Source organism: Leptonychotes weddellii, chromosome 3 (genome assembly GCF_054177405.1).
Source record: "Leptonychotes weddellii isolate Sample4059 chromosome 3, ASM5417740v2, whole genome shotgun sequence".
NCBI classification, from domain to species: domain Eukaryota; kingdom Metazoa; phylum Chordata; class Mammalia; order Carnivora; family Phocidae; genus Leptonychotes; species Leptonychotes weddellii.
Window position 1 is genome coordinate 85,916,939 of NC_138371.1, and position 18,684 is coordinate 85,935,622.

At 36.4% G+C, this 18,684-nt stretch overlaps 1 protein-coding gene across 10 annotated transcripts in view; it reads left to right on the top strand.

Moving 5' to 3' along the window:
* ZRANB3 (zinc finger RANBP2-type containing 3) overlaps nucleotides 1-18,684 on the top strand; it is a 289,657-nt gene that overhangs the window by 89,546 nt on the left and 181,427 nt on the right. For all 10 annotated transcript variants that reach the window (XM_081814547.1, XM_081814552.1, XM_081814545.1 and 7 more), the window contains one exon: nucleotides 4,786-4,804. In XM_081814547.1, coding sequence (XP_081670673.1) covers nucleotides 4,786-4,804 — 19 coding nt within the window. The remainder of the gene's footprint in view (nucleotides 1-4,785; nucleotides 4,805-18,684) is intronic.

Genomic DNA, 18,684 nt, shown 5'->3' on the forward strand with positions numbered 1-18,684 from the left:
GGGGAGGGGGGAATTAGCCCGGTGATGGGTATTAAGGAGGGCACGTACTGCAAGGAGCACTGGGTGTTCTACAAAAACCGTGAATCATGGATCACCACATCAAACACTAATGATGTATTGTATGGTGACTAACATAACATAATAAAATAAAATTTAAAAAAAATAAAATAAAAATAACTAACTAAATAAATAAATAAGTTCTCTGGACCCTAGTTTTCCTGCCAACTACTACCATGTTTCTCTTCTTCCCTTTACACGGTAATTCTTTGTGACAGTAATCTCTATTTACTCTCTCCCCTTCCTCTCTTCCCATTCCCTCTTGAACCCACTCAAGGAAGGCTTTTGTCTCCTACCATTTTATCAAAGTTGCTCTTGTCAGAGTTATGAATGATCTCCTCCCAAAGCACATGGTCAATTTCAGACCTCATTTTACTAGATGTTTTTAAGAGCATTTACTATAGTTGTTCATTCTCCCCTTCTCAAAAAAATGTCTTTCTTTGGCTTCCAGGGCATCATACTCCTCTTGTATCTTTTTACATTACTGGACACTCCTTTTCAGTCCCTTTTGCTGGGTCCTTTTCCACTTCGTACCCCTGTTTGTTGAAGTGCTACAGGGGTCAGCCATAGCTCTCTCCTCTTCTTCCTATACTCTTACTCTCTAGGTGATTTCATTTAGTTTCCTGACTTTAAAAATTATGTTTGGTGTTCTGCTTTAGAATAGTTTTAGTACCCCCTCTCCTTTTCTGTAAGTGAAAAATTAAAGAGAGGTAATAAAAAAAAATCTCTTTAATTTTTCACTTATAGATTTTCAGAATATGTCCCTTCTGCTTCTAGAGTCCTTATGTAGAATACACATCATCCATTAAATTCATGCATATGAAGCTGACTAGATTTCCTTTTTATCTTCTCCTGTCTTGAATCTGTGTTAAGGTGTGTTTTTTGTTTGGTTATTTTCTTAAGTAGTTTTTCCTTTTCTGGTTTACTTGTGTTTTATAATTTTGGAGATATTGTTGGCCTCAAATATCTTTTTGCCGTTGCTTACAAGTAATGGGTATCTTGGCTAGAATAAAGATTCATGAGTTCTGCTTTCTGTTCAGGTAGTCCAGATCCTCATTCATGGTTTTTTAGCTTCTAGTGTTGATCATGATAATTCCAATGCCAGCCTTGGTTTTTCCATTTATGGATAGTGGTTTTTTTCTTTTTAAGAATTTATTTATTTGACAGAGAGAGACGTGGTCAGTTGTTTTTCTATGATGACTCATTGAAAATCATGTCTTGTTGTTGAACTGTCCTTAACTGCAGGAATCCTGGTCCTTACCTAGTCCTTACCATTCCCTTGATGCACATATCCAGTTGCCTACTTAACAGTTCGACATGGTAATCTAATGGATACAAAGGTTGCATGTCCCATGCTTGATTGTCATCACCAGACCTACTTCTCCGGAGTCTTTCACATCACAGTGAATGGCATCTCCACCATTTTTTAGGGTTAATTGCATAAGCCAGTATCTTAAGATTCATTCTTGACTTCTCTCTTTTATTTTTACATCCACATCCCAATTGATCAACAAATCCTATTGGCTGTACTTTCAGAATGTACCTAAATTGATCACTTCTTACCCCCTCTACCTCTACCACTCATCTGTACCTCATTATTTCCCTCCTGGTCTACTGCAGGTGCTTCCTTACTGTTCTTCCTGCTTCTGCTCTTGCCCTCTACAGTTTATTCCATATAAGCCAGAGTAATCTTTTTAAAAGGTAAAATGTTGCTTCCCTCCAAAGGCTTCTAAGAAAAGCCAAACTCCATGCAATCGCTTTTGAGGCTCTCCATGCCATACGGCTCTCCCAGCTGCCTTCCAACCTTATTTTCTATCATTTTCATGACTTAGTGCATGTTAGTCACATTAGCTTCCTTGTTCCTTCTTAATTGCATCATAACCCTCTTATCTCAGGGCCCTTGCCCTTGCTGATCACTTTGTTTAAGAATACTTTTCTAACAGGGCTCAGGGCTTCCAGGGCTGCTTCTGCGTGGCTCAGATGGTTAAGCCTTCGGCTCAGGTCATGATCCTAGGGTCCTGGGATCGAGCCCCGCATCGAGCCCCGCATTTGGCTCCCGGCTCAGCGGGGAGCTTGCTTCTACCTCTCCCTCTGCCTCTCCCCCTGCTCATGCTCGCTCTCTCTCTGAATCTCTGTGTCTCAAATGAATGAACAATATCTTAAAAAAAAAAAAAAAGTATAGTCTTCTTCCAGATTTTCTCAACGATTCTCTTCCTCATTAAATTTGTGTCTTGCTCACATGAACAGACATTTCTCCAAAGAAGACATTCAAATGGCCAGCAGACACATGAAAAAAATCCTCAACATCACTTGGCATCAAGGAAATAGAAATCAAAACCGCAATGAGATACTGCTTCACACTGGTCAGAATGGCTAAAATGAACAACTCAGGAAACAATAGATGTTGGTGAGGTTGCAGAGAAAGAGGAACCTTCTTACCCTGTTGGTGGAAATGCAAACCGGTGCAGCCACTCTGGAAAACAGTATGGAGGGTCCTCCAAAAGTTAAAAATAGGACTACCCTATGACCCAGCCATTGCACTACTGGGTATTTTTTCAAGGAATACAAACATAGTGATTCAAAGGGGCACATGCACCACAGTGTTTATAGCAGCAATGTCCACAATAGCCAAAGTATGGAAAGAGCCCAGATGTCTATTGACAGATGAATGGATGAAGAAGATGTGGTATATATATTACTCAGCCATCAAAAAGAATGAAATCTTGCCATTTGCAACAACATGGATGGAATTAGAGGGTGCTAATTGAAATAAGTCAGAGAAGGACAAATACCATATGATTTCACACATATGTGGAATTTAAGAAACAAAACCTATGAGCATAGGGAAAGGGAAGGAAACATAAAGATAAAAACAGAGAGGGAGGCAGACTGTAGGAGATACTGGCTTATGCATGTAACAAACAGGATTGCTGGAGGAGAGGTGGGTAGGGGTATGGGATAGTTGGGTGATGGGCATTAAGGAGGGCACTTGATGTAATGAGCACTGGGTGTTCTATGCGACTGATGAATCACTAAATTCTAACCCTGAAACTAATAGTATAGTATATGTTAACTAAACTGAATTTAAATAAAAAATATTTTTTTTAATTGTGTCTTGCTCAAATCTCTTCATACTGCCTTATCATAAAGACTGTTCCCTACCATTCTATGGAACAGATCCTTTTCTATGTGGTCCTATACCACCTTACCCTGTTTGAGTTTTATTAGCACCTTTTACCACTTAAGCCACATGTTTCCTTATTGTCTTCTTCCAGGCACCCTCTATGAAGAAAGAACTCTGTAATTCACTGCTCTATATCTCTAGCACTTAGAACAGTGCTAGGTACATAGTAGACACTTAATATACCCTTCAAGTGACATCTTTACCAAATTTGAATTGCATTTTAAAATGAAAAAATAAGTATGCATGTGGACCTTTCTGGGAATAAATCATGTTTTTAAATTATTTTTTAGTTTTCTGTTTGTTAGACTTGTTTGCAAAACATGTAATACACTTTTTTACTTTTGAATATGTTTTCAATTTCAGTTCAAGTATTTGTATTTTATTTTTCTCTAAAAATACTCATTATGTAACCTGACTTTTTTTTCTAAGATTGAAATTCCATTTTATCTATAACTTATCCTTTGATGGTATATTTATTACCAAATTCTTAGTTTGTGTTTTATTTTAAAAGAAATCTTATAAAACTGTGTAATGTTAAGACCATTGGGAATAAGGGAAGAAGAGAATGGAAATAAGTACTTTATTCCTTTCTAATTCTAATATTCTAGTGTTTTCTAGGTTGTCTGGAAATCCCCTCAGTTACAAGATTGGCTTTTCCCCATATGATGTACTCAGTGTTTCTAAGGGACCCCTCATGATCCTAACCACACCTGCTATTCTTTCTTTTTGTTTTTTGTTTTCTCAGTTTCTGACCCCTATCTTCAATTTTCAGTGGACAGAATTTACTTCTATTGATGAATAAGAAAGAATAGAGAAGAGAAAATTTAGCCAAATAGTAGTAGAAACCAAAATTCAGCTTGAAAATAGGCTTAGCATATATAATATAGCTATAAAATTGTAGGTATAACATGCTAATATGTGGCTAAGATATATTTTTTTTGTACTTTAATACAGCATTCTTCTCATCTCTAGAGAAGGCCAATTTTAAGATTTATTGGTAAGGAGGGCATTCATTGGTACAATCACTTGCCATGTTGCCCTCATTTTTGAAGGGTTATTGTAAGTATCGCCATGGGTGGACGTGGGGAACATTTCTGAAGCTAACCCTCCTGCATACCCATATGCCATTGGCCGCTGGAGAGTCTTACAAAATCAGCACTGGCCCATGTTCTCAAGCACACTTGTAAACACGTCTCTCTGGATTAGTACTTTTAACATTTGTAAACTGTTTTCTGGCAAGCTACTTAATCAAAACTTTTAAAATGGGTGACTTTGGGGGCACCTGGGTGGCTCAGTTGGTTAAGCGGCTGCCTTCGGCTCAGGTCATGATCCTGGAGTCCCGGGATCGAGTCCTGCATCGGGCTCCCTGCTCGGCGGGGAACCTGCTTCTCCCTCTGATCCTCCCCCATCTCGTGCTCTCTCTCTCTGTCTCATTCTCTCTCTCAAATAAATAAATAAAATCTTTAAAAAAAAATAAATAAAAATAAAATGGGTGATTTTAATCATTAAAATATTAACTTGGTTTTATTTTTATTTTTTTCCAGGTGTATGGTGGCTGATGAAGTAAGTGTTTCATGATTTTTACATCTTTTATAAAATTCCACAACCAATTTTTGGTGTCTACTATTTACCGTGTATTCTTTGTCTTTCCAAATGACTCTCTGTCTATATATAGAGAGAGAAGGAGAGGGGACAGATAAAGAGAATGAGAATGAGAATGAATGTGTTGTGTATGTGTTTGTGCTTGTGAATATACACACACGTGCATGCAAGGTGTGTACTTGAAACATATTAACATTAGTGATCCAAAATTTTATGTTCTTGGCAGAGAAAGCATGAATGTGCTTAAATTCAGCCTCAAATGAAACTGACTCTTTTTGTCATAATACTGCTTACTTAAAAGTTGAATTTTAAGAATTTACTCTAGAAGTTATTGTTAATTATTTCCTATGAGTGTGAAACATAATATTAAAGTGTTACTTTATTATCACTAAACAAAACAATTTGATACATTTAAGTACCATGTACTTATATATAATATTCATGTTTTCTCACTAAAATGGAAGTTCTTGTTGTATAAATTATGATACTCTTTACATACACTCTCAGTAATGTGAATCAATAAAGTTCTCATTTTTATTCAGTTTGAGAAATGTGTTGCTGTTTTTATGATGCCTTTAAAAGTAACAGCAAAACGTTTAAAAAACAGAAATGAAGAAAACATACTGAATTTTTTAAGAAATAAAAGTGGAACCAAAGAGATTCTCCCAATTGACTGTCTTAGCTTTAGTTACATATAGACTCACCAATGGCTGATCTCCACAGTCTCTTCTTTAGGAAAAAGAATGAATTAGGGTGTAACATGAACATGAATGCTGTGCAGAAAGTTTGATACAAGGTTTCTTGGTTTATGCTGATTTATGATTACTGAAGTTTTTAGTTTGAACTCTTTATTCTATAGGCATTTGTTTAGATTAGATGTTAGGAGTTAGAAACATAGTCATTGCCTATGAAGAATTTCAACAATGTAATTGAAGGGACAGGACATAGACATTTGGGAAATAGCAGCAATTTCTATTTTGGAACAGGATGAATTCCAAAAGTCTCTTCATAAATCAATAAATTTGTGAGCCCAAAATGACTGAAAGAGGCTCATGTTTTTAGTCCCTGGGTGTTTTCACCAAATAGAAATGTAAACTCATCCTTCAAAACCTCAAAACTAGGCATAAGCATTTTATATAATATATATAAAATATATGTGTGATACATATATAGATGCATGTGTGTGTTTATATCAGTTTTTTATGGCAGTCCATTTAAAGATTTTATTTATTTATGAGAGAGAGAGAGTGTGTAAGTGAGCAGGGGGAGGAGCGGTGGGGGAGGGAGAGAGAAAGGGATAGAGAAAGGGAGAGAGAATCTGAAGGAACATGGGGCTCGATCCCACAATCCTGATATCACCACCTGAGCCAAAACCAAGAGTCCAACGCTCAACCAACTGAGCCACCCAGGCACCTCTATATCAGTTTTTAAACAGATCAATTTTATGTCCATAGAGATTATACTGTATCAGGTAACAACCATCTTGATAATCTCTCCACAGATGATAGAGAGGGAAAATCTCAACAGCTGTGTTATGTCATTGCTACCTTGTTGTTTACTTTGATGTCATGGAGACGTCATAGAGACATTTGAATGGGTCTTAAATCTATAGAAGTGTTCATGGATTAAAAGAAACACTTGATTGGCCCCTTAAGCCTTCTTAACTTTTCTTCAACCAACTCCTGCTTCTCCTCAGTTAACATTAGACTAAGAATTGTGTGGAGTTCATGATGAGCCTTTAGCCGGTACGAGTTTTTCATTATACCAACTGCTTTTCCTCATCTCTTACTATTTACAGTTTCATAGCACTTGTCACATATTGAGTGATTTCAACACCATTTGTACAACAACATTCTTATTTCTTAATTTAATAAATTTAAAAGAACTATTTAATATTTCCTCAGCACTTTAAAAAAAAACTCTACTTTGTGTCCATCATAATTACTTGTCTCTTTTCACCCACATTTTAAAGACTTCCTCTTTTGCACCTATTCGACTTTACAGGGTTATTATGTTAAATTCTATCAGTGATGTTAATTATGAAAAAAGAATCCTCAACAGTGTGATGCACAAGTGTAAGATCATAGCTCACAACCTCTAATATCCTCTGTTAGCAGTAGAGTTGAAATGCCATTTTGATGGAATCTTACTAAACTAACGTGGATGAAAGTTTGTAAATTAAAAGTGATGAAGTAGAAAGAACTTGTATATATGTAAATTATGTGAACTCTGGTTTTGACCTTCATTCGATTTTTTAATACTGTTCTTTTCTTGCTCTTATCACAAAGTGGTAGTCAAGTCAGAGAAGGAAATGTAGTTTATAATTTGGAGGTCAACCACCTTTTTCTGATTTTTAAATTAAAAAGTATGTTTTGATATGATGAATATTTGACTTATCAAATAGCTAAAAGCCTTAGGAGGGCAATTTTACATCTCTGTTATCAAACCTCCTTTTTTTAAATGCTTGAATACCCACTTGGAGTGTTGTGTAATGTAGCTGTCTACTGTGATCTTTCCTCCCCAGCTTTAAAATGACTTCCTTCAACTGGCATTACTCCTCCTTCTAGTATTTTTCCACTATTATCTTTTTCTAATGTATTCATTCCTTGTGAACTTATATAATCTATCTACTGTATATAAGGTAATAATTAACTTTAAATTGGAATGAAAACTAAATTTTAGAGAAAAACAAAGCTGCAACATTTAATAAAATTAACTTTACAAACTGTTTTAAACACTTCCTATTCTCCCCCCGCATCTTGGTTTAATGCAATTAAATATTGTTTCAAGAACTGTGTAATGAATATACAGAAACTCTTGTCAATTTGTGTTCCATAAATAATGGAATTCAGACCACAGTCCACAGTGAGGCTGTTGCACTGTTACCTTGTTTTTTAATAATTACTTGTAAACCACTTTGTCCTTGTTCTTCAGTTGAAAATTATTAAAAGTCTTTATTCATTAAAAAGTTGTAAATGCAGGGGCACCTGGTGGCTCAGTTGGTTAAGCGTCCAGCTCTTAATCTTGGCCTGGGTCTTGATATCCAGGTTGTGAGTTCAAGCCCTTCACTGGGCTCCACACTGGGCATGGAGCCTACTTAAAAAGAAAAATTATAAATGTGAAGAATAGTTTCACATTAACACAAACCAGGTAATTTAATAGGATATACATGCAGAAAAATATTAAATCTGCACATTTCCTACCTTATTTGTCAAGTATTTAAAAACTATTGTTCTTGGGGCGCCTGGGTGGCTCAGTCAGTTAGGCGTTTGCCTTCGGCTCAGGTCCGCATTGGGCTTCCTGCTTAGTGGGGAGCCTGCTTCTCCCTCTGCCCCTCCCCCTGCTCGTGCTCTTTCTCTGTCAAATAAATACATAAAATCTTTAAAAAAAAAAACTCGTTCTTTGTAGAAATATAGTATTAGAAAATTTTACAATATTCATTTTTACTTAAGAAGATGGGATTAATATCCTGGATTTACATAATGGCCTAATATGGTGTCATAATGGACAAAAGTTTCAGTGCATGGATTCTGTCTTTACTTGTCTACAGTATCTATTATCAAAGCCAGAAAATTCCTACTTTCATCTTATTTAACATTTTTTTGTTAATACTCTATTTTAGTTCCCCATCCCTAACACATGCACGCACACACATACACACACACACACACACTTTCTAAAAGGTTTTCTCCTTCCTGTTACTTGAGAAAACATTTGTGGGGGGGGGGAGGGGAGTATACCAAATAAAGTGTTGCTTCCTTTTTCAAAAGAAAAGGAAACCATTTGTTAGGGCTGACCTACTTGGTTTCCCTTTGTGGCTATTTTGGGACACATTAATAGATAAATATTTGGAACAAAGGCCCTATAGTCATCATTACCAATGCTTTTCTTTTGGTCAAGGTGCTTCTCTGGAAGAGGAGTTTGGAGGGGAGAGGCTCTGGGACTTATTCCATGCTGGTAGAAGTATTTCTACAGGCAAAAGTCAAGTTTGAAAACCCTTGTCAGTTTCTCTGCAGGCAGAAATGTATAGATGTGTGGAAACAGTGAAGGACCCCCTTTGAAGGTTATTTCTGCCCAGAAGACCTTAAAATTGATACTGTGATATATACTCTGCCAATATTAACTTTATAGATTTGAGGACTAAGAAATTAAAATAGACATGAAGAATTTTAGTTTTCCTTTATTATAAACCTACCCACATTTGACAAAGTGAGCTGAGATGGCAGTTTTTATTCCATTGGTATCTACAAATCTTAGATTTCCTTTACCAGGCCCAGGCTGAATTACACTGTCTCCTTGAGCTCTTACTCTTTTGGATTTATAAGCTTCCTGTGTCTGTTGATCCATTTTTGTTGAATGAATGAACTAGTTAAATAGTTAACACTTGAGCGCCTGGGTGGCTCAATTGGTTAAGCGACTGCCTTCGGCTCAGGTCATGATCCTGGAGTCCCTGGATCGAGTCCCGCATCAGGCTCCCTGCTCGGCAGGGAGTCTGCTTCTCCCTCTGGCCCTCCCCCCTCTCATGTGCTCTCTCTCAAATAAATAAATAAAATCTTTAAAAAAAAAAATAGTTAACACTTAACTAACACCTGTGTGCCAGGTTCTGTTCTAATGCTTTACGTGTATTAATTTACTTCATCCTCACAACAACCCTATGGGGTGGTATTATTATTATTATTATTATCATTATTATTCTTATTTTATAGATGAGAAAGCTGAGGTACAGAGAGGTTAAGTAAATTGTCCAAGAATATGCAGCTAGTATGTGCTAGGAGCTGAAATATTTGACCTGAAGTAATCCAGCTCGTAAGTCTCTCTATCAATTACTATTCTATAGGAAGTCTCTAGGTGCCAGACTTTCTATATTTAGCAACAGGAGTCTTTAGGACAGAAGAATCTGCAGGACACAGTACTCAAATGAATGTAGCTGAATGTTAGAATAAGGGTGATGGCATAAACATTTTGCGCTGGTGTGAGTATCTGTATTCCTTTAAATCAGCATCATTTGCCTGTTTCCTTAGTTTCCTTATTTTTAAGGCCAGCCTTATTTTTTTTAATGTCCTTTTTAAAAAATAATCTTTTATTTTAGATTTTTAGAATTATTTAGGTTTTGAATTTATAGAATTACAGATAGTACAGAGTTCTTGTGTACCCCATATCCAGTCCCCTATTATTGTCTTAGATTAATATGGTATATGTGTCTTAATTAATGAACCAATATTCATGTGTTATGATTAAATAAAAACTATACTTTATTTAGGTTTTCTCAGTTTTCCCCTAATGTTCTTTTTCTGTTCTCATGCTAGATCAAGGGTACATACCATCCATATGACTTTTCGCCATAGGTGTAAATCACCTGTCTTGATACAGTGTTTGTCAGATTTCTCCACTGTAAAGTTACTATTTTTTCCTTCCTTTCCATACTGTATTTTTTGAAAGAAAGTAACTATATGCAGCCCATAATTAAGGAATATGGAGTTATACTCCATTTGCTTAAAGGCAGAATAAATACACAAACTATTTGAAATTTAATCATTTATGCATTCAGTTTTTCTGTATGGACTCCTGGATATTTATTTTTATGTTTTGGGTTATTATCCACTGCTACTTTATTTTTTTTGCTGCTCAAATTGTTCTAGGTTTGGCCAGGGGGAACTCTTTCAATTCAATCCTGTGTCCTTTTGACAAACTCCCTTCATTGTGGGCTGTTTTGTTTGTCCAATTTGGGGTTTTGGTTTTTTTGAAGGGTTTTCTTTTATTATTTTGAGCATTTTCTTACTTTTTAATACTCCAAGGTGCTCCAGCCTCATCTTATATATTTCTTGTCCCAGTCCTAGAATCAGCCATTTCTCTAAGAAATCCTGGTTTCTTTTTATTGAAGAATGATATAAGAACCAGAATCTAGGGGGCTAGGTGTGTATTCATATCTATTGGGGTGTCATTTCTTTTAGATCCTTTCAGCTGATGGAGCAAGGAGAAATGTGTATGTGTCTGTGTGTGTGTTTTTGTGTATACACACATACATACACATACTTACAAATACTTTTATATGTAACCATCTGTTCATACTTATGTCTCCAACTGTAATTGATTACCATGTAGTTAATTCTAGCCTCTTCCTCTTGCTTATCTATAACCTCCCATTCCTACAGTAAGAATCCTGGCTCCCACCATCTGTCATCCATTTACTTAATTGTTCAATTCCAGTATACAGGTATGGTCGTTTCAGTAGTGTTAACCCATATACCCTTGGGAAAGAAAATTGTCAACTAGAATATAGTGCTTACGTACAGTTCATTTTGCCATTATTCTTACAGATTCCACTCAATTCTAAAATTACTTAGCTCAGCATCTTATTCCTCAACTTCCTTCAGTGAGAGTGTTTCATATTTAATGATACATTTAAATTCTTTTATCACATTCTGCATTCCATCATGGGATCCCCTGACCACCTAACTTTTTTAAAAAAATATTTGTGAACATTTAAGTTTACTCTTTGTAATGTAAAGTTCTGTGGGTTTTCACAAATGTTTTATGTCTTGTATTCACCATTACAGTATCTACAGAATAATTTTACTGCCTTAAACAATTCCCTGTGCTTCACTTATTTAATTCCTCCCAAGCCAGTACCCCAGACAACCACTCATGTGTTTAATGACTATTGTTTTGCCTTTTTCAGAATGTCATATAATTGGAAGGACACAGTTCACTGCTTTCTCAGACTGGGTCTCTTCAGTTAGCCATATGCTTTTAAGATTCATCCATGTCTTTTTGTGGCTTGATAACTTTTTCTTTTTACGACTGAATAATCCATTTTATGGATGTGCAGTTTGTTTTTCCAGTCACCAAGATAAAGCGATATCTTAGTTACTTCCAGTCTTTGACAATTATTAAGGCTACTGTTATTGTTCACATGTAGGTTTTTGTTTGGATAAGTTTTTAATCAGTTGGGTAGTTATCTAGGACTGCAATTGCTGGATTGTATAGTTTGGTTAGTCTCCTAGAACTGCCATAAGGAAGTTTCACAAGCTCTCTGGCTTAAAACAACAGAAATTTAATCCTCTCACAATTCTGTAGGCTAGAAATCTGAAATCAATGTGTCAGGAGGTTTGGTTCCTTCTGAGGGTTCTGAGGGAGAATATGTGTGATGCCTCTCTTCTAGCTTCAGGTGATGGCCAGCAGTCCTTGGTGGTTCTGGGCTTATAGATGAATCACTTCAATCCCTGCCTCCATCTTCACGTGCTGTTCTCCCTGTTTGTTTATATCTCTTCTTTTATAAGGACACCAGTCAGATTGGATTAAGGGCTCACCCTACTCCAGTATAACATCTTCTTAACTAATTGCATGTGCAACGACCCTATATCCAAATAAGATCACATCCTGAAGTACTGGGATTTTAGGACTTCAGTATATCTTTTGTGGGGGACACAATTAAACCCATAATATGTGGTAAGACTGCGTTCATTTTTGTCAGAGGCTGTCAAACTGTCTTCCAAAGTGCCTGTACCATTTTGTATTTCTACTAGCAATGAATGAATGCTCTTGCCCAGCAACCTTACTAACAGTTGGTATTGTCAAGTTAATTTTTTTTTTTAATTTTAGCCATTCTATTGGGTGTAGTAGTGTATTCTTTTTGTTTTAATTTGTGATTCTCATGATGTTGAGCATCGTTTTGTATATTTATATGCCATCTCTCTCTCTATATATATATATTGGTGTGGTCTCTGTTCAGTTCTTTTCCTCATTTTTAAAACTGGATTGTTTCTTTTTTGTTATTAAGTTTTAGGAGTTCCTTGTCTATTTTAGGTCCAAGTCCTTTATCAGTTATATGTTTTGCAAATATTTTCTCCCAGTTTGTGGCTTTTCATTCTCTTAAAAGTGTCTTTCATAGAGCAGAAGTTTGTAATTTTAAGTCTAACTTATCAATTTTTTCTCATTGATTTTCCTTTTGGTCTTGTATCTTTTTATGCTATGATATCTGTATTACATTGTTCTTTTTATGATGAATGCCTTTCCTGCTGTATCCCACTCTTAACCCAAGTCCATCAACAAAATCACCATTCAAAACACTCTTCAGATATCTCTTATTCTGTATCACCATCCTTGTTGCCTAGTTCTTTTGTGCTCGTATTTCTACTATAGTTTAAATTATGTTCTGTACTCATCTGCTCCTCTCCCATAGATGGGAACTCCTAGGACTCAAGCCATGTCTATCTAATAGTATCTGGGGAATACATTTCCTGTTAATGCTTTATGAATGAATGAATGAGAGAGAGAGAGAACTTTTTTTTTCTTATTAATGTTTTTGTTGTCATTGACTTGAAACCATTGAAACGCATCAAGTAATGTCTCTTTATTTGGACAAGAGGGATATCTTGTCTACCAGTTACCAATATTTTAAATCAGGTCCACAGCCTACTACTATCCACCTTCACTTATTCTAGGCACAGAGGTAAAGGAGAAAAGATTCCTTTAAGTGGGCTTTGGGGTTAGGGGATCTTTTAATACACTTTATTAAAAAGTCATCTTTTAGTGTGAAATTTTTTTTATCTAGAACACTAGCAAAGTATGAATGTAATTGATTGCATTTTCAATTTTAAAGAAGTTTACTCTGATTTCTTTGGAAGCTGATGTAATTTTGTTCAGGGCTCTTGCTGTTTCATACAGCTGGGTTATTACAATGTTCTCTCAATAATCTTGGAAAAAATTCAAATTGAAAAGCAGAGGTGTCAGCAGTGGTGAGTTAAACCCTACCCAGATACAATCAGACACAAAGTATCTTTCTGGAATTTAATGTTTACAGTCCACATAAGCATTTGAAAGGCTCTGCTTCTATTATCGAACCTTAAGGCACTGTTAATATACATTAACACTTCCAAGTACATTGTAAGGAGGATGTTGCAAACATTCCTGCCTCACCAGTTTTTACTAAATGGAATGTTCTTAATGAATAGGAATTATTTAAAATCAGAAGAGTGGTCAGAATTAAATATTACACCATAATCTGTTTTCCCTTTTCTAATAATGGGCTTAAGTTTCCCCAGAATTTAAAAGCCCAAAGAGGCCACAGCTGCATTGGGAATTGGACAATAATTGTGAATATACATAAGAGTTTCATAATGTTATGGTCAGAAAATGTGCATTATATGATCTCAATCTGCTTGAATTTATTGAAATTTCTTTTGTGGGCTAATATGTGATGTATTCTGGAGAATGTTCCATGTGCATATGGAAAGGTGTATTCTGCTGTTTTAGGATGGAATGTTCTGAATATATCTGTGAAATCCATTTTTTCCGGTGTGTCTTTCACAGCCGTTGTTTCCTTATTGATTTTCTGTTTAGGTGATCTGTCCGTTGATGTAAGTGGGGTGTTAAAGTCCCCTAGTATTAGTGTATTATTATCAATTAGTTCCTTTAAGTTTGTTACTGTTTTATGCATTTGGGTGCTCCTATGTTGGGTGCATAAATATTTACAATTTTATGTCTTCTTGTTGGTTAGCCCCCTTTATTATTATATAGTGTCATTCTTTGTCTCTTGGTATAATCTTTGTTTTAATGTCTACTTATCTGCTATAAGTATTACTACTCTGGCTTTCTTCTGACATCCGTTTGTATGATAGATGTTACTCTGTCCTCTCACTTTCAATATGCAGGTGTCTTTAGATCTAAAATGTGTCTCTTGTAGGCAGTAGATAAGTCTTGTTTTGTTTTAATCAATTCTGTCTCCCTGTCTCTTTTGATTGGAAGGTTTAGTCCATTTACAATCAAAGTAATTATTGATAGATATGTATTACCATTTTATTATTTGTTTTCTGGTTTCTGAAGATTTTCTCTGATCCTTTCTTTACTGTTTCATGCTTTGCTGATTTTCTTAGTGATATCTTTCTCTTTATTCTTTGCATATTTCTTAGTGGTTTTTTTACATTTTTTATTATTTATTTATTTATTTATTTTATTTATTTATTTGACAGATAGCGAGAGCAGGAACACAAGCAGGGTGAATGGGAGAGGGAGAAGCAGACTCCCGGCTGAGCAGGGAGCCTGATGTGGGATTTGATCCCAGGACCCTGGGATCATGACCTGAGCCAAAGGCAGATGCTTAACGACTGAGCCACCCAGGCACCCGCTTAGTGTTTTTTTTAAAGATTTACTTATTTATTTTAGAGAGAGAATGTGGCAGAGGGCGAGAGAGAGAATCTCAAGCAGACTCCCCACTAAGCTTGGAGTCTGACACAGGGCTTGATCCCACGACCCTTAGATCATGACCTTAGCTGAAATCAAAAGTCGGACACATACCCCACTGAGCCACCAGGGGTCCTGGTTTTCAATATATAGTTACCATTAGATTTGTATATAACCTCTTATGTATAGATAGATAGATAGATAGATAGATAGATAGATAGATGTCTATGTTAAGATGATGGTTGTTTAAGTTTCAACCCATTCTTTACTTCTCTCCTTCTGACATTTTAGGAATATGTTATTATGTTTTATATCCTTTTTTTTTTTTTTTTTTGGTGAGTTCCTTGACTGCTTTTTTACAAAAATAATCATTTTTTCTGGTTTTGTGTTTCCTCCCTATATGCTGTCACTTTTGGTCTCTGCTTTTCACTCAGTGAGTCCCGTATAATATTTCTTGCAGTGCTGGTTTAGTGGTCATGAACTCCTCTAGTTTTTATTTGTCTGGGAAACTCTTTATCACTTCTTCTATCTTGAATGATAGCCTTGGTGGATAGAGTATTCTTGGCTGCAGATTTTTCCCACTCAGCACTTTGAATATATCATGCCACTCCCTTCTGGCTTTCAAAGTTTCTGTTGAAAAAATCTCCTGATTGCCTTCTGGGTTTTCCCTTGTAATTAATGACTTCTTTTGTCTTGCTGTTTTTAACATATTTTCTTTATGACTGTATCTCACCAATTTAATTCAATATGTCTTGGTGTGGGTCTGCTTTTGTTGATTTTGATGGGAGTTCTCTGTGCCTCCTAGATCTGGATATTTGTGTCCTTCTCCAGATTAGGGAAATATTCAGCTATTGTTTCTTCAAATAAATGTCCTGCCCCCTTTTCTCTCTCTTCTTCTTCTGGGACTCCTATAATATGAATGTCACTACAGTTGATGGAGTCACTGAGTTCCCTAAGTCTGTTTTCGTTTTGCATCAGTCTTTTCTCTGTTTTGTTCAGCTTGCTTACTTTCCATTACTCTGTCTTCTAGGTTGCTGATTTGTTCCTCTGCTTCTTCTATCCTGCTGTTCATTCCATCATGCGTGTTTCTTTTTTTTTTAAAGATTTTATTTATTTATTTGACAGAGAGAGAGATAGCGAGAGCAGGAACACAAGCAGGGGGAGTGGGAGAGGGAGAAGCAGGCTTCCCGCGGAGCAGGGAGCCCGACATGGGACTTGATCCCAGGACCGTGGGATCATGACCTGAGCTGAAGGCAGACGCTTAACCACTGAACCACCCAGGTGCCCCCATGCGTGTTTCTCATTTTGTTTATTGTGCCCTATATCTGCTGTGTTATTCCTCATCTAGTGTTAAGGGTCTTACTCGCGTCTTCTACTCTTTTCTCAAGTACAGTGAGTATCCTTATGATCATTGCTTTGAATCCTCTATCAGTCATGTTATTTATATTTGTTTCACTTAGATCTTTGGCTGTAGCCTTTTCCTGTTCTTTCTTTGGGGATAAATTTCTCTGTCTCCTCATTTTTGTCTGCCTGTCTGTTTCTGTTTCTGTGTCTTCTGCTCTTGAGAATAATGACTCTATGAAGAAAAGTTCCTGGAGTGTCTTGAAGTGCAGTGTTCCCTGTTCACCAGAACCTGGCACTTCAGGAGAGCATCCTACATATATCCTTTACACCCTGCTGTTTTGTGTGAGTTACTTTTCCTTTCAGTGCGGTCATCAGCACTGACTGTCTGTCTGTTGTGGGTTGTTCTTGCTATCATGGTGTTAGGGGGACCCAAGTAGGCTAGCTCTGAGGGGGCAAGCCTGCTGGGGAACTTGGAAACAGGGCTGCAGTGTGTGTATAATTTGCTCCAAGCCACTAATCCTATGCCGGATTCCCATGAAGCACAAGAGTGACTGGGGGTGTGTGATTGGCCACTGTATGCCACTGGGCCCAGTGCTGTGGCTGGGTGTGGCATATGGTGGCAACTGTGCACCTGGCAGCTGACAGGGACATAGGAGTGAAGCTGGGGATGTGTGACTGTGTGTGGTGTGTCACGTGTGTGCGACACACTGTGGCTGCTATGTACCTGGCTGCTGGACCAAAAAAAATTTTAATTGATGTATAGTTGACATACAATGTTGCATTAGTATCAGGTGTATAGCATAATGATTCATCAACTATATGTGTCATCCTGTGCTCACCACAAGTATAGCTCCCATCTTTCATCATACAATGCTGTTACAATACCATTGACTATATTCCCTGTGTCGTCCCTCTCATCCTCATGGCTTAGTCACTCCTTAACTGGAAGTCTGTACCTCCTACTCCCCTTCACCTATTTCCCCATTTCCCCATCCCCCCTTCTCTCTGACAATGACTACTTTGTTCTCTGTGTTTGTGGGTCTGTTTCTGCTTTCTGTTTGTTTTGTTTTTGATCTTCCAGATGTAAGTGAAATCATATAGTATTTTTCTTTGTCTGACTTCGTTAAGCATAATACCCTCTAGATCCATCTATGCTGTTATGAATGGCAAGATTTCATTCTTTTTTATGGCTGAGCAATATTCCAGATAAACATATAGCACCTCTTCCTTATCCACTCATCTATTGATGGGGATGTAGGTTGCTTTCCACCTTGGCTATTATAAATAATGCTGCAATAAACATGAGGATGTATATATATTTTTGAATTAGTATTTTGTTTTCTTTGTGTAAATACCAAGTAGTGGACTTACTAGATGATGTGGTAATTCTGTTTTTAATATTTTAAGGAACCTTCATAGTGTTTTCCACAGTAGAGCACCCAACTTTTCATAGAGAGCAGCTAGGGATTGTTATCAGTCCAGGTTTTACTTTTCTTACATTAGAACATTTTAAAGCCATTTTTGCCTTTAGACATTGATTAACCTACCTTTAACCTCCTGTTTTCAACAAATAAATGTTATTGAGCGTCTTCTATTTGGTAAGTTCTTAGGGATATGGATTAAGAAAGATAACTATTCTCTGAGAAACTTTTAATCAAGAATGGAAGATTGGCAAGTATATCTCTCTGTGTACTATAATGTAAAGTGTAGGATATTGGAAATGTTAGAAATGAAGTTTACAAATATAAATTCTATAGCACTTTCATGGACGGAACCATTCTGGCTTGATTAAGTTGCAAGGCTTTCTGGAGGAAGTAGATTTGAAGTAAGCCTTGTAGGAGCAAGTAGAAAAACAGCATTGAAAAAGGAAAATTGAGTTTATTGACCAATTTATCTTCCATGGTTTGCACACTATATTTCCCAGAGCTGTATTTCCCATAACTGTGGTTGAGGCTGATGGTATGGAGCTGAGTTCCCTCCTTTACCTCAGCCATAGCCATCTTAGTTTTGTGCTATACAAATGCTGAGTTTCTGTTTGATGTTTTATTTGAAAAGGCTTACATTGCTTTTAAAAAGTTTGAGAAATGTTTTTGTAGATTCTTAGTGTCCTCTTTTTGTATATTACAGTGAAATGAAGTATGTATCTTTCTTAACCTTAATGTAATTTTACTCATAAGTGATGCAAAAGATTTCAGGAGAATGATTCAATCTTTGGCGTTTTTTTCAAGTTCTAATCTCATTCTCCTTCTCTCAAGCTCTAAAGCTAATTTAAAATGTTAAACTAGAATATATTTTTTGATGATGATATTTTAAAG